Source organism: Anguilla anguilla, chromosome 15 (genome assembly GCF_013347855.1).
Source record: "Anguilla anguilla isolate fAngAng1 chromosome 15, fAngAng1.pri, whole genome shotgun sequence".
Lineage (NCBI taxonomy): Eukaryota > Metazoa > Chordata > Actinopteri > Anguilliformes > Anguillidae > Anguilla > Anguilla anguilla.
In genome coordinates, this window is record NC_049215.1 from 11,670,974 (window position 1) to 11,685,705 (window position 14,732).

Here is a 14,732-nt window from a genome sequence, read left to right on the forward strand (position 1 = left end):
CCTTGGGAGTAGAACACACAGTTCTGGCGCTGACGGAAAAAAAAAAAAAAAACTACAAATAAAAATTCTCAGGAAGGAAGTCATTATTTAAGCACTTCCTTATCAGCCCAAGACTTTAAGCCAATCAGCAGGAGCAAATGGACAGACTGATCGCAGTACACGGCAGTGCCCTGAAGATGCTCGTCTAGTCCACGGGAGAGGGTACAGTTCTCATTGGCTCAGATTTACAGAACAGAGAACACAGAGCTGGCTGCTGGCTTTAACACTATGCAGTCGTTTAGGGCCACAACCAAGCCTGGGCCACACAAGATGATTGTTATTTTTTGGATGCTATTGTCCTTGCGCCATTTACTGTTATTTATGTGTCTACAGTGATCGTTTCGCCGGACCGCGATTGCTTCTGACACCCCCCTCACCCCGTTTTCTTCAGAATTCGTACACAGAATATTCATCCCCAAACATTCCTTGTTAGGGCCACCCAAATCCTTCAGCCAGCTCTTAAGAAAACATGTCAGTTTCTCTCAAAACAAAACAAAATGTTTTTTTTTTTTTGAGGCCAATGAACTCATCAGATGTACACTCCCCCCCCCCCCCAAGAATGAATGAATGAATGAATCATTGTATTTATATAGCACTTTTCTGAACACTCAAAGTGCTTTATAGTGATGAGTGGGAACTCACCTCAATAAGTTATTGCAATTATTATTCCTATTTGGTTCAGAGATAGCAATATGATGATTATCATACCTCAAATAAACAAATTTATTGTTCCAACAAAAGTCAAATCAAAGTCACAGAAAACTGTTCCAGGTATGTATTGGTAACATCATCCGATTATGTTCTGATTTTTAAGTGAAAAAAGAAATAGTGGAGGATGTGTGTCCATAACATTTAAGACTGTTCTAAATGTAAGCTTTTTTTTGTTGCAACATTTCAAATAAAAAAGAAATTAGAGTAAAGAATACGAAAAACGTATTACAACTATTGTTATGCTGGTCCTTGTGACTAATTTTAGGGGACCAGACAAATGTGTCTTACTATGTACCAGGCAAATGTATTTTGCTAACTGAGATTAGAAGAGCTCCTGGGTGGTAGATCTGTACAGCTGACCAGGGCTGTGTCACATTAACTCACAGTTAGTGTTTGATTAACACAGTAATCAGTGGTGTGGACTTCCAAGGTTATCTTGGAACTTGGGAAAAAGTCTGCACTGTTCAAGATTAGGATACTTTAGACGCAATAAGAATTTAAACTCCCTGCAGTCCAAACCAAAGGCTCAACCACAGGGCTGTACACAGTCAGACTACACCTGTTAGGCCCAGAGTTTTACACAGCGAGAGTACACCTGTTACAGGTAGGCCTACACACTGAACCACAGCAAGCTGTGCACCTGTTCGATTTTTCTTTCAGGAGTGCGTAGGGGGCAGACATTTTCAACCTCCACAAACACAGTAATTTTCTGGAAATAAGACATTTCTGTGTTTCTCCTGATTGCAGCTTTTCCCAGTGTAATTCCCCCTTGCAGTGTGAGTAATTGTTGTTTTTGTTAAAGGAGAAAATAAAGTTGAGGTTGTTACTTGACTTTTTTTCAGGTCTCTGCTCAGAGGACACACATACATACACTCCCCGTGTCATTAAATCCAGACCCTGTAACGTCCCAGGAATTCTATCAATGTAGACTCTGTGAGGGTACGGGGGCAGCTTTTGGGGGCACTGACGCCCTCACTCGCTAACACCGAATGCTGGACAGTTAAGCAGTACTGCAACAAAACATAGCCATAACACCTGCTCTTTTACACTGACCTTTATGAAATGAGTTTCGGTCTGGGCACGCTCGTCAAGACGTGACTTTATGAGGGGCTGTTCCGCTAAACGAGATAACATTCTGTCCTCGGACCTCTGCTTTTAGAGGTGACGTTTTCTGTTTTCAGAAGTCCACGGTCTGACAGGCCATATCATTATGAAGAACGATATGGTGCAGTTCTCCTTTTCAAAAATTGTTTTCAGCTGCATATCTAACATTGACGTCATAATCAATGTACTTCAACTGGCCGTTGGGATTTTTAATGGTTTCTTTGCCGGAAGCAATATTACAATTGTGAAAAATGCATTTTTTGGTACATTTTTTCTCTTTGAGGTCCAATTTTGAACACGCGAGGAGCTATTATTTTTAAAAATTATATTACCAGGGTGATAACGCAGTTCGCTCAGTTCATTTTATTTCTTTGTACTTTATTTCATCCATAATCACGCATCTCGCGATACTCACATACGGCCACTCTAGTGGGTATATCTAACATTTCAAATTATGAGAATAAAATCCAAGATCCAATACAAATAGATACATTTGTCTGCAAGAATAAGCTCCAAGACAAATAGATACATTTACTGAGTGATTGCGACGTTTCCGTGGAAAACTACGCAGGTAGGCCTAATCATTTCACCTATCGCACCAGGTGAGCAAGCCAAACGGTGAATGACATCTGCGCCATAATGCGATGTCGCACTTCTCAGATTTGGTAATGCTCCATAGCAAAATGCCATGTTCTTCCCCCCCTCCTCTTCCCCCCAGACCTAGCCTTCATTTGCAGTGATGAAAACAATCCTTCAGTACGGCTCTATAATCCCCGAGAGGGCTCCAGGCGCCACGAGCGAAAGCGCTACTGATAAAAGCACTAATGATTAATATCTACTTAGTGAAGCGACACGTTACCTCTCATCACACGCAGGCCGTCCGCATACCTGCGGTTGCCCTGCACTCTACGGTCTCTCTAGTGTTGGAAACCTGATGTGATGTCGAAAGTGTGTTTTCTCTGTCTCTGTAGTAGCTTAGTTGCAGGCTTTCATCGCAACATGTAAAGAAATTCAATAGCCTTAAAAGAGACGAGCGTGCCTTTTTATTACTGCCCACCAGCATTAGCAAAAAAATAACAAAGAAATAATTTTAATTTTTTTTAAACCTAGAAAAATATAATAATACGTTTGCATATTTATAAATGCAGCTAGATTACGACACACCTACGCAATCAGTAAAAATACTGGCCCACACATTTTAAACTTTTTCATGGGTACGCTACAAGGACAGACCAGGGCACAGCTAAACGAGTTCTAACATGATTTAGACTATTACGTCCTAGAACTGACCAACCGTATAAAGTGAGACAAATGACACATACACAAAGGATCAATGCAGTATTTCCCTTAAGAACATTAATTCCTTCCACCATAACTGCAATTAGACAATGCAAAATAAAGGTGGAAAAATAAAGGCTATAAAACAAGATAAAATAAAAGTGACCTTTTTGTTTCGGGAATTTCGTAAAAAGATATAGGTTTGGCTTGACAAACGGGGTAGCCTGTGCTTGTTTTTTTTTTTTTTTTTAAGTGCGCGTTCCCTTCGGGATGCAGTGCACAGCCAGGTTGAGGGAGGGAGAAATGAGCGGAGTTGAATTACATACACATCCCAGATTTCAAACTCCTTTTTTTTTTTTTTTTTACTCCACTCTCAAATCCTGCCTCTTCCTGAACGGCGGGGAGGGAAAGCAAATGCGAAATTATGCATGCAGGTTTCGTGGAAAAGGGAGGCAAGACTTACTCGTGGTCATGGTCGACAGATCTGAGAGATAACTACTGAGCATTAAACCCCTCTTTCTGTTCAGATAAAAGTGCTAGCGAGCCGTTTCGGAGCGAGTGCCTTCTTGAATTAGCGCTTTGAGCGCAAGTCAGCGAGCTAGCCTTACCTGCCTGTGGAACTAAAGGACCGCGCGGCTGAAAGTTCAGCATACTTTTCCATAACAGACTGGGGAGAACTAGACGGTGCGTCGGCGGGTCTGGTGGTTTTGAATGGGTCAACTGTGCTGTGATCTGAATCTGTCTGGATGGGATGTACAGTGAGTTTCATTTGTTGTGAAGACGATCTGCTGCAGATGCCTTTCGATCGACATGAGGAGAAAAAAAAGGAAGAAACTAGGCTCCTATCAAAGGTAAGGAGAAGGAATCCGAGATTAGAAAAAACGAGTACCAGAGGTCCTTTCGAAAGTGGTATTTGAAAAGTCCCGGAGGACAGGTTTTGAACTTGACAATGGCTTAAAGGGCAGCCTGCAACGTGCGAAGGTGAATGAGTGATAGCGTCGGATGGGACTTGTTTACATGTACCTTAACCTGGCGCTGCACTAGACAATGGGCTGCCTATTGTGTGACGTTTTTAAAGCACGCTAACGTAAAGAGTTATTTACAGCCTGTTTTAACTCAAAACCTGAAACAGTCTACCGCCTCTTTTGAAACAACCCACACAGCCGTTGCCATACGTAATATGTATTCCTGCGGGCACCAAACTGCTTTGGTACCAGTAAACAGCGGCGACTGTATTTGAGAAACGAATGAATTGTCCACTACACAGATATACGCAGGACGATATGCACCTCATGTGCCATTTAATTTATGACTGTGTTAAACATGCTGGGGTCGGATTGTAGCGTTAACTATTCCAGGATTACGCGCGCATGCACCTTAAAAACAGCAGCAATGTAACAGGCAACGGGCCTGGCATACCACGTCGTTAAGCAAATGACTGAGCTGATACTAAAGTACCAAGCAGGATAATCTGAAGGGTCATTACTAATGTGGTGTGAGTTTGATACTTTTGATTTTAGAGCATTTCTATACGCATTAGCCTACTGGGTCTCTCCTTGTTTTGTGAACATTTCATGGGCTCGGTTAACAACTATGATTGTTTTCCGTATTGAAATAAGTCTGTTATTGACTTACACAACCGTTTGTAAACATGTAGTAAAACACATATTCTCTTCAGAATAATTGTTTGTGCTGGCATACTAAACACAGACACACACACACAGAGACACACACACACACACAACTGTGAGTGTTGGTAAGCCTTTTTTATATTTTATGAAAATGAGAGAAGCGCATGTAATGACTATAATTAAGATGAGCTTTGGGAGTTGTAATGAGACTTTCTGCATGAACGAAAATAACTCTGAACAGGAATTTAAACCGTGCTTGTGCATCATATTGTTTATTGGCCGACCACATCATAGCGTTGTGAGTGTAATAATACACTGGCAAATGGGTACATGCTAGTTCCACCTGCGCTATCCTCTCGTGTATTTACAGTTTGAGAACGCTGTCTTTGAAGGCACGCCACGAAAGCCCGTCTGCTTTACGGCACGCATTCGGCGTGTTCTCTTTGGCGTGTTGACAGTCGGAATAGGATAGGATAGTGTTCCATTTGTTTTATGCATGGAAATCCGAATTATTCTAACTTGCATGCATGAAATGAAAGAATATGTATTGGACGAATCTGCATGAAATGGGTGAATACCTATTAGACGATTCTGCATGAAATGAGTGAATACCTATTGGACAAGATCTATAGTTGTATAATTTATCCAATGGCATCTCCTGTTGGTTCTCATGGGGTCCTGTAATACGCTCAGGGGAAGTGCACCCCAGTTTCTCTTATGCGCTGTTATAAGTGAACCCCTTTCGACTTTTCACTAATAGGCTTAGTCACTCCTGTCTTGGCAAAAGTCAGTTGCTAGGAAGGCGGGGCAAAGGGCGGCAGATGGTTTTGATTGGCGGTTTGCGGGCGGAACTGGTATCCTTTCCATCTGGGGGGGGGGGGGGGGGGGGGGGGGGGTGGTGCAGCAGCCGAGGAGGTGGTCTCCTCTTGTCCTCCGGCCCAGGAGTGGGGGGGTCAGGGGGGGCGAAGGAGTAGGTGAAGCAGGAGTAACAGGGTCTCCTTTGTGGCTCGGGGGGGGTGGGTGGTGGTGAGGGGGGGGACTAATGAGGAGGCACACAGGAATGTGGTGGCAGACCCCAGGCCTCTGACAGCCCTCTCTCCTTCACGCACGCATGTGTGTGTGTGTGTGTGTGTGTGTGTGTGTGGGAGGGGGGGGGGGGTTCAATGCGAAGGCCCACGCACACGCTGACTCACACCCTGCAGCACGAGGCCGTGTTGCTCGGGAAACGAGGGGGGCGTGTCTCCATCCTGCCCGCTCTGTCCCCCGCGCACGCTCTGGCGGGAATGAGGGCGGGGCGAACGCCCGTCTCCCGCCGTTACCTGCGCCGACAGGTAACGGCCATGGACTGAAGCTGCGGATCACATCCAGCCTGCTGTGCCACAGTTTAGTCCCGCATCTCCGTTTCTAAACTGAGTTCTGTTCACAGTGATTTGAGTTAGATTCGGAATCGGTGATTCACATCAGTAGGCATGTTTGCTTTTGGTTGTGTAATGAAACCCGATGGCCCCTACATCTTAATAAGTGCCCTCATTCTACTCTCCCCCTCCCCCTTCCCCTTGTGGAAATGGAACATGGAGAAATATATTTAAAAAAATAGATTATGAACATATTTCAGCACTTCACAATTCAGGGACAACTGTACAAATAATGGCCATAGTCATCCTGTGTTTTTTGTCAATTTGCTGACAATATAGTCGGGACTGATGCAGTTATTTGCATTGTGATGTGCTGCTTCTCCTGAGCCAATCAGCTGTACATTACCCCATACCCCCCCCCCCCCCCCCCCGTCAGTCAGCTGTGTATTACCCCATACCTCCTCAGCCAATCAGCTGTGCATTACCCAATCCTCGCAGCAAATCAGCTGTACATCACCACCATAACTGCCCCCCCCTCATGTGACCCTTCCCTGGAAGGCACCCAGCTTATATCAGTGGGTAACAGCGTCTACTGTAAGTTCTGTCAGTTGGTCAAGCAGGTTCTGAGGGAGGACTGTGAGATGCAACGGTGCTGAGAGTCACATGGCCTCTCAGTTCCAGACTAATGGGATCTCCGTGGCACAGTTGGCGTGGGGGACTGTTGAGATTTGGGTACGTGAATACCCACAGGGAGGGGCGGGGGGGCGGGGGGGGGGGGGCTGTGGCACTAATTCCCTGTGATTTCCTGTTGCTCGGCTAATCGGGAGCTTTTGCGTGTCATTTGAGCGAAAATACAGTGTTTTCATTCAGCCAGACCTTAACCTAAGCTCCAGCGTGTCACTTGATTGCGGTGGCGATTTAAGCGGTTGCAAATGTTACTATAGGGCTGGGCGTAAAAGAGTGCGCATTAACTGGGGATTAGGCCCTGTTTCCCATTAAACGTGTGATTGGCTTTGGGGCGGCTAGGATTACGCTGACCATTCATGTGGACGTGCGGAAAGAAAGACTGACGTCCCGTTCAGCCCACTGCGGGCGCAGGGCCAAGCCCGAATTCGCCGACACACAATTACTACAGTAGTGCGAGCCTTTGTTCCTCAGGGGTAATCAGCCTCACGCTGGGCCTGAGCGTGTAGAGGCAACCCCAGGGCTTCGACAGAGAGAGGCGCTCAGCCTCACGCTGGGCCTGAGTGTGTAGAGGCAACCCCAGGGCTTCGACAGAGAGAGGCGCTCAGACCTACTGTTCAGCACCGGACTGCCTGATGTCTACCGGATGCAAAAAAAAAAAAGGAGCCTGCCAAACTAGCGACGTACATCACAGCAACCACCGATGCTTGGCTGTGGCATTTGGGCTTTGGAGCGACAACAGTCAAATGATTCTGAAACAAAGTGTAAATGTCGTCACCGACGGCAGCCTGCTTTACGAGCTGCTTCAGAGGGTGTTGGGTAACCATGAAATGACTGGGTCGTAAATAATGTGTTTTCTCTCATTTCTGTGAACAAATGTGTTATTTTATGCCTTAACCTTTGCAAATAAGAAGTGCTATTGTTCTTCTGACAGAATCATTGACAGAAACAGAAATACTATATGGACAATATTAACCTTAATACTTATAAACAGAAACAGAAATACTATATGGACAATATTAACCTTAATACATATAAACAATGACAACGTGTTCAAGCTCTAACAGAAGAAAAAGTTAATTCAGTCACCACAAACCTCACTGTGCATAACTGGCTAAATTGATTTCCAGGTAAATTTGGCGCCTGGTTGGTGGAGGGTCTGTGACCTAAGCGATTTTCGGCCCCTGATCGCCTGCTCTTCCGTTTCCATGGCGGGGGGGGGTCCCTCCTCAGCGAATCGTGCGTGGTCCGCGTCTGTCTGCAGACTCTTAGCGGTCCCCGTCAATAAGGAGGGGCTCCCTGCTCCTCCCGACGGCTCCCAAATCTTACCAGTTTCCTTGCGTCCCCCTGGAGAAAATAAATCGGGTTGTGGAGTGGCGGGAGGGGAGGGGAGGGGGGCAGGGGGCTGGAGGAGGGAGGGGGACGGACGGCGGTGGGAGGGGGGCGGGACCGGGGGAATTCCAGCGATTTACAGGAGGGCCAAAGACCACAGCTACCTGCTCCAGGTATAGAGGAGAGAGGTGTTTTCCTTCTTTCTTCGCTAGCTTGCGGTTGAACTTGAGGAGCTCGAGGAGATTAGTCCTCCCCATTCAGCCCCCCCCCCCCACCCGTAACGGCCTCCAGCTTGGCAGAGCCCCGCCCTTCCGCCCCCCCAGACTTGCACGGGCAAAATTATTAATAACAGTTTTTAAGCTGTTATTATTGGTGCTCTTTCTTTGGGCTGACACATTAATGCCGGGCAATTTATGAACGCTGGAGTCCGTTTAGAGACGCTCGACTTTGTTCTCTCTTGAGCAATCCGGCTAACGCGCTGTCTCGCCCGGGGGTGCGTCGGGCGGGGGGGAGATTTACGGCCGTTACTTCCCACTCCTGTCCTGTCGATACTTTCCGCGGGGTCCTCTGGGTAACGGTATCGTTAGCGTTGAGCGAACGTCAGGTATGGCGCCGCTCTCGCGTTCGGTTGGTTATTTGTCTTATTTGCGGGAGGTTTGTAGAGGCTGGAGAGGGGAGGGCGGTGTGGCTGTGTGTGATTGTGTTCGCCCCCCACCCCCCTCCTCACCCCCCCACTCCACCCCGGGTGCTGAGGCTCTGTCCACACGGCTAGCTCCTGGCGGATCTGTTAGCGCCTCAGCGGGACGCATTCCCCTGTCAGAGCCGCCACTCCTCCTTCCTCTCATCTCCTCAGTCACTCGCCGCGCCGAAGGGACGCGTCCTCCCTCAACAATACCCCCCCCCCCAAATACCGCCCCCCCACCCCCGGCCCACCCCCAGCCCTGGCCCACCCCTGGCCCCAGCCTCACCCCCCCCGGCCCCAGCCTCACCCCTGGCTCCAGCCCACCGCGGCCCGTCGTCTAAACATTTTGGAACCAGTGCGCAGGCGGGCGAGGCAGAGGCACAATGGTAGAAAGTTCTGGAAGGTGAGCTGGAACCCCCTCCGTTCCCCCCCGAAAACCTGAAAGCGGCACTCGTCCTTCCCCGCGGCTGTTCTGTTTCTTTCGGCGGCGAAGGCCGCGTTTGTTCCACAGGGGGAACGCTGGTTATTTTTAGATGTCGGCTTCATACAGGTCCCAATGCCCCCCCTCCCTCCGTCCCCCCCCCCACCCAAGCCCTCCACGTATTCCAGGCAGATCAAAGGCCTACCTGTCAGCCATCGGATAGACGGAGCGACGGGTTTTTACAGTGTTACGGCAGGAAGAGAAAAGCGAGAGAAAAAAAAGAGGGAGAGAAAGAACCCACAGGTCCACCCTCCTTGCCATACATGTGGGGGTGGGGGGTGGGGGGGGGGTGTTGTGCAACACCTGGCCTCCCTGTCGAAGGGGGCTGTTTATTTGCTCAAGGTGCGACCCAAAAGCCGGGAGGAACGGTGGGAGTTAGGGAAGGAATTCGCGGCTTACCGTTCCCCTTTGAGTTGTTTACACGAGCTGGGACCGCTGTGGGAAGAGCTTCACGGGAACCGCCGAGAGAGAAAGGGAAAAAAAGAAAAAGGAAATAAAAGGAAAACATTTCGGTAGCCCCAGAGCTTGGCGGGAAGGAGCCGACACGCTGGAGGCGGAGCGGGACAGGAATGAGAGCAATGCCGCCGTCCCGAAAATGAATTAACGTCCCCGACATAACGAAACGTGAGCGGGGAGGGATGATTGATTTTTAGGAAAGGGGGGGTGGTGTTTTGAAAAAGCGTGCGCCTGTGGGGAATGTTCCGGAATGTTCCGGGGGCCGGCTCTCGCCGTGGGACGGAGACCCTGCGGTGTGCGGTGGGAAGGGGGATGGGCGGGGCGTGGGGGGGGTGATGGAGGGGATGTCGTATCTGTTAGACCCGTGCTAAACCGCAACGCCGCGTTAGGTAAGCCCAACGCCGCGTTAGGTAAGCCCAACGCCGCGTTAGGTAAGCCCAACGCCGCGTTGGGTAAACCCACGTCTGGGGTGTCGAGCCTGGCAGCCGGGATCCCGGAGCCGCTCCTCACGTTGTGTCCTGATGCTGATTAATGGCTCTGTCCCCGGGGGAGATGTACTCCGTCTCGGGCACATTAGTCTTCACAAGCGCTTCCCCCGACAGCTCACCTTATTTATTTCTTTCTGTTCCTACCTGCTTTTACCTGGGTTGTTTTTTTATATATGAAGGTGGTATTTTCAGTAGAAAGCAGGGAATAGCCTACTCCTCTGAATATTTCCAGAGCAGGGGCCTCATTTATAAAACTTTGCTGAGGTTTTGACGCTGACAGGTTACATACACACAAGAGAAGATTGCGGCATCCGGCGAAAAATATCCATCCATCCGTACGCTCACCTGCACGCGGTGTTCTCACAGTCAACTTGAAATTTTGCATACATGCATGGGCCTGGTATCCTGCCTTGTTAATGCCTGCAACAAACCACAAATGGTTAATGGAACAGCCAGCGTGTATGTGATATGCATATAAATCAGCTTTTAATTCCAATTCGTTCTCGGGGAAAGTGGAGAAGTCAGACCACAAAACAAAGCTCTCGTTATGGCGGTAGAGCCCAGCGGGATATATTGTTTGGTGGAAATAGGTCTGGCGTAGCCGGTAAAATAAATTTTGTGGAGTGGCAGCGTGTCACAGTGGTCGAGCCGTTTCAGAAATGAAAAAGAGGCGGTTGGATATTAAATTGGATGCAATGAAGCGCATTACTGCACAAATAAGCACTTGCTCCCCCCTCCAAAATTTCATAAGGTTACACTGCCATAGCTAGGAATGAATAATAATTGGGTCACGACACTTATCAGCCTGTGATGAAGCATTATTCAAACACAATAAGATACGACAATGCTTTATTGTCTAATTGCACAGAAATGTATCTCGCATCTTAAAAGTGGCTCAGTTTTACATGGTTGCAAACATGAAAGACAGATACATCTGCACAAAACCGCCTAAATTACCACACAGAACCCCTCACCATCAAACTGAAATCACATTTTTGGGCCTCGCATTAAGCATTCGAATTGAATGTGGGATAAAAGAGAACTTGGTTCTTATGCATCTGTACTGTGGGACTCACAGTATACCATCTCCCTGAAACCATGAATTTCACGCGTAAAATGTGTCACGGCAATATTGTCATTTTTGGTCATTCTGGGTGATTAAATATGGACTTTCAGACTAATATCAAAAAGGCAGAAATTACTTAGGCCTGGATGTTCCTCTGATGAAGGATATTATTATCAGAAGGCTGTATACTTTGATATGAAGTGAAAGGAATTGAGTGAAACGTGTCTGTAGGACGTTTATCTGCGCTTCTCTACTTTGCCATCGGAGTCGCCAGTTACCCCAGTCTAAAATGTTTGTATGCGTGAGTCATAGTCCTGGCATAAATGTGCGCATGTTTTGATGTCAAGGTTGTATTTATAAATCCCAAAATTGCAGGGATATATTTTTTGTCTGTTTATAAATGAGGCCCCAGTCATTTTTTGGGGATAGACTATGACTTAATATTGTCTCTCTTAAGTGGAGATATAAGCCTCCAGTTCAGCTAGCTTGCGCACCTCTTAAGCTTTCTTAGAAATTTGAGCATGATGGGACAAATGCTCTCTAAAATTCCTCTTGCCCTGATACACTGTAAAATGCCAGTAATTCCACACCCCTCCATTCTCAGTGAATATGATACAATGTGGGAATACTTTCTGTCTCAAGACCGTATCATGGAAAGCGTAAAAAATGAATTTATTAGTCGTGATATGAGCGGAGCTGGAAGGAGTGCTATGCTTATTAAGGCCTGAGCCGATGATGAATGTCCCATAATGCAAGTGGCTGATACTAGACTCCTGCTTCGAGTCTCTGACAATGCGATTTGTGAGAACACACAGCGAGACACAAGTCTGGCCAGAACTGGCGAATGGCGAGTTCGAAATGCGAGCAGTGGTATTCGTAGAGGGCACTCGGGGGGTGGGACCTTGGTAGTATCTAGCCTATCACACTGCAGATTTCAGATCACGTTCCATTCCATGTACACATTCAGCTAAAATATTCAGTATGTTTCTCCAACTGCGGATATTAGTCCATAGTAGTCGGGACAGCAGTTGGATCCAGAAAAAAACACAAAAGCCATATCGGATAGTCGAAAATCCAGCTGTCCAGCTCACCCCTAATGAGACGCTTGATACTATAACTGGTAATGAGGAAGGTCATGCAAATGGAAACAACGGTTTGCCGATTGTGCATTTTTCATATTAATGTTTTTTTTTACTTTGAGCTCTTGCAATGTCCCAGTAATAAACATAAGACTATTTTTCAATGATTTCTGTTGGTTGAGTTGTTCTGTTAGCTTATAGTTCAATTTGCAAGTTAATGTATGAGTCTTAGTCTGCCTCTGTGCTGTTACTGATTTAGACTTCTACCCCTGGGGCCATTCTGTGATTGGTCTGTTATTCAAAGCAGGGCTCAATGTATGATGCTTCTGATGCCCTGAAGCACTACAGCATTGAGATCTGTACACCACTCTGTTTGCTGTTACTGTGTGTGTGTATGTGTGCATGTGTGCGTGTGCGTGTGTGTGTGCGTGTGCATGCATGTGTGTGTGTGCACGTGTTTGTGTGCATGTGTGTGTGTGTGTCCGTGTTCATGCATGTGCGTGTATGTGTGTGTGTGCGTGTGTGCATTTTTTGCGTGTGCGCGTACGCTTGTGTGTGTAGTCTAGTGTAATGTAGTGTAATGGGTAAGGAACCAGTCATGTAACCTGAAGGTCACGGGTTCGATTCCTGGGTGGGACACTGCTGTTGTACCCTTGAGCTAAAGGTACTCAACCTGCGTTGCTTCAGTATATATCCAGCTGTATAAATGGATGCAATGTAAATGCTATGTAGAATGTTGTGTAAGTCACTCTGGATAAGAGCGCCTGCTAAATGCCTGTAATGCATGTGTGTACACATGTAAGGGGAGAACTGTATAAAGAGGATGAAGGGTTCAAGGGTGGCCAGATTGAGGAAAAGAGTGGAGCTGGAGTTTGAGGGGATAAAGGAACAGAACTGGGTCTGGCCAATCAAAGCCTCCCGCACAGCTGTGAGGGAGATGGACACAGGAGCTGAGAGGTATCAGGGAGGAGGAGGTCTTACACCTGGATCTCAGGCAACCTTGTACCTTCTCCAACCGTGTTGATGACAGACGAGATTCATGAGATAGCACTGGCCTTCCTTTGACTCAACCTCCAAAGGGGGATATCTGTTAGATCTCAGCTGGTGGTTGCTGCTTAACACGATACTCAGCCAAGGTTATTCTCCACTCAGTTAAGTAGGAAGAATATGTTTTCCCACCCAACAACCCCACCCCCCAACCATCCCCCCTCCCCCCACACACCTAAACCTTCCAAAACTAGTCCCCCCCAACCCCATCGTTAATCAAGCACATGACCAATTTCCTCCATTGTGCATGAGGAACGGATGTCGTTATCCACGGGGAAGACGTGCTGCCTCTTATCAGCCCAGCCCAGCGGCTCGTCATTAGCGCTGTCTGTGGACGGCCGAGCTGATGCGCTGCTCGGTGTCTGTCGTTATTGTTCCCTCCTTTCCAAACGTCTCCCTTTAAAGGACTGACTAATGAGGAGAAAATGGAGTTCCTAATTCAGTTAATTAAGGAGGGTTGTGGTGGGGGAACAAAAGCTAAAACCCCCCTGACCCCTGTGGCCTGGAATTTGACCCTCCTGGCCTTCCGTGCGAGCCAGCCAATCAGCTGCGGGTGGGTGTGTTTCTGTGTTGTGGTCACATGACTCAGAGCTTGTTGCTCGTTGGGCCACTGAGCACGTGCACTGGGGTCCTCTGGACATGGACCAGTCTTCTCCTCTCAGAGTGATTGTGTTACATGTCACAAAGAATCCTTCCATTTGATTTTATTCGGTTTGTCCAATACGTCAAGATGAAGTTTAATTTCCTATGAAGTTCACTTAATACTCGTCATTAAAACGCAGTCTGCTCCTAGAGTTGCTCATAATGGAGGCTTTTCAGCCTTTGTAACAATGACCACTTCTCTTGGTCTGTAGCAGAACAGGGCAGTTTCCTGTCCTTTCATTGGGAAACTCAAACTGAACACACCTACCTCTCTGGCCCTTTCATTGACATAGCTGAGCAGAGAGGCCCCACCCCCTTCGCCCTCGCCCTCCTGCACAGCCAATATCACACGAGTGACAGCCTCCTGGCAGGGGGTCCCGCAGATTCTGTAATTATCTGATAAGGTATGTGGAGGAGTGAAAGTTACCCACAATCCCCTGCAGCATTCCACTCTCCCGCTGACTCTAGGGGGAACAGTGTGGCCTCTGTCTGGCGTTTCTCTGGCAACGCTGCCTCACTCATACCTGACAGCGCTGCCCCCCCCGCCCCCCCCCCCCCCCCGCTCTGGTTTGGGAGACGGGGCCCCTCCTCCCAGTGTCCTGTAGGAAAGTGTCCTGGTGTGAAGTGCCATTCCTGACCCGGGACGGCCCTCCCAAA

At 47.8% G+C, this 14,732-nt stretch overlaps 1 protein-coding gene across 8 annotated transcripts in view; it reads left to right on the forward strand.

Annotated features, from left to right (window-relative positions):
* The first annotated feature begins 3,536 nt into the window (after positions 1–3,536).
* The window catches only part of tns1b (tensin 1b), a 221,163-nt gene continuing 209,967 nt past the window's right edge, over positions 3,537–14,732 (forward strand). For 7 of the 8 annotated variants that reach the window (XM_035394356.1, XM_035394360.1, XM_035394357.1 and 4 more), the window contains exon 1: positions 3,537–3,983. In XM_035394356.1, coding sequence (XP_035250247.1) covers positions 3,879–3,983 — 105 coding nt within the window. In that variant the 5' untranslated portion in view covers positions 3,537–3,878. The remainder of the gene's footprint in view (positions 3,984–14,732) is intronic. The other variant, XM_035394367.1, reaches the window with a different exon arrangement.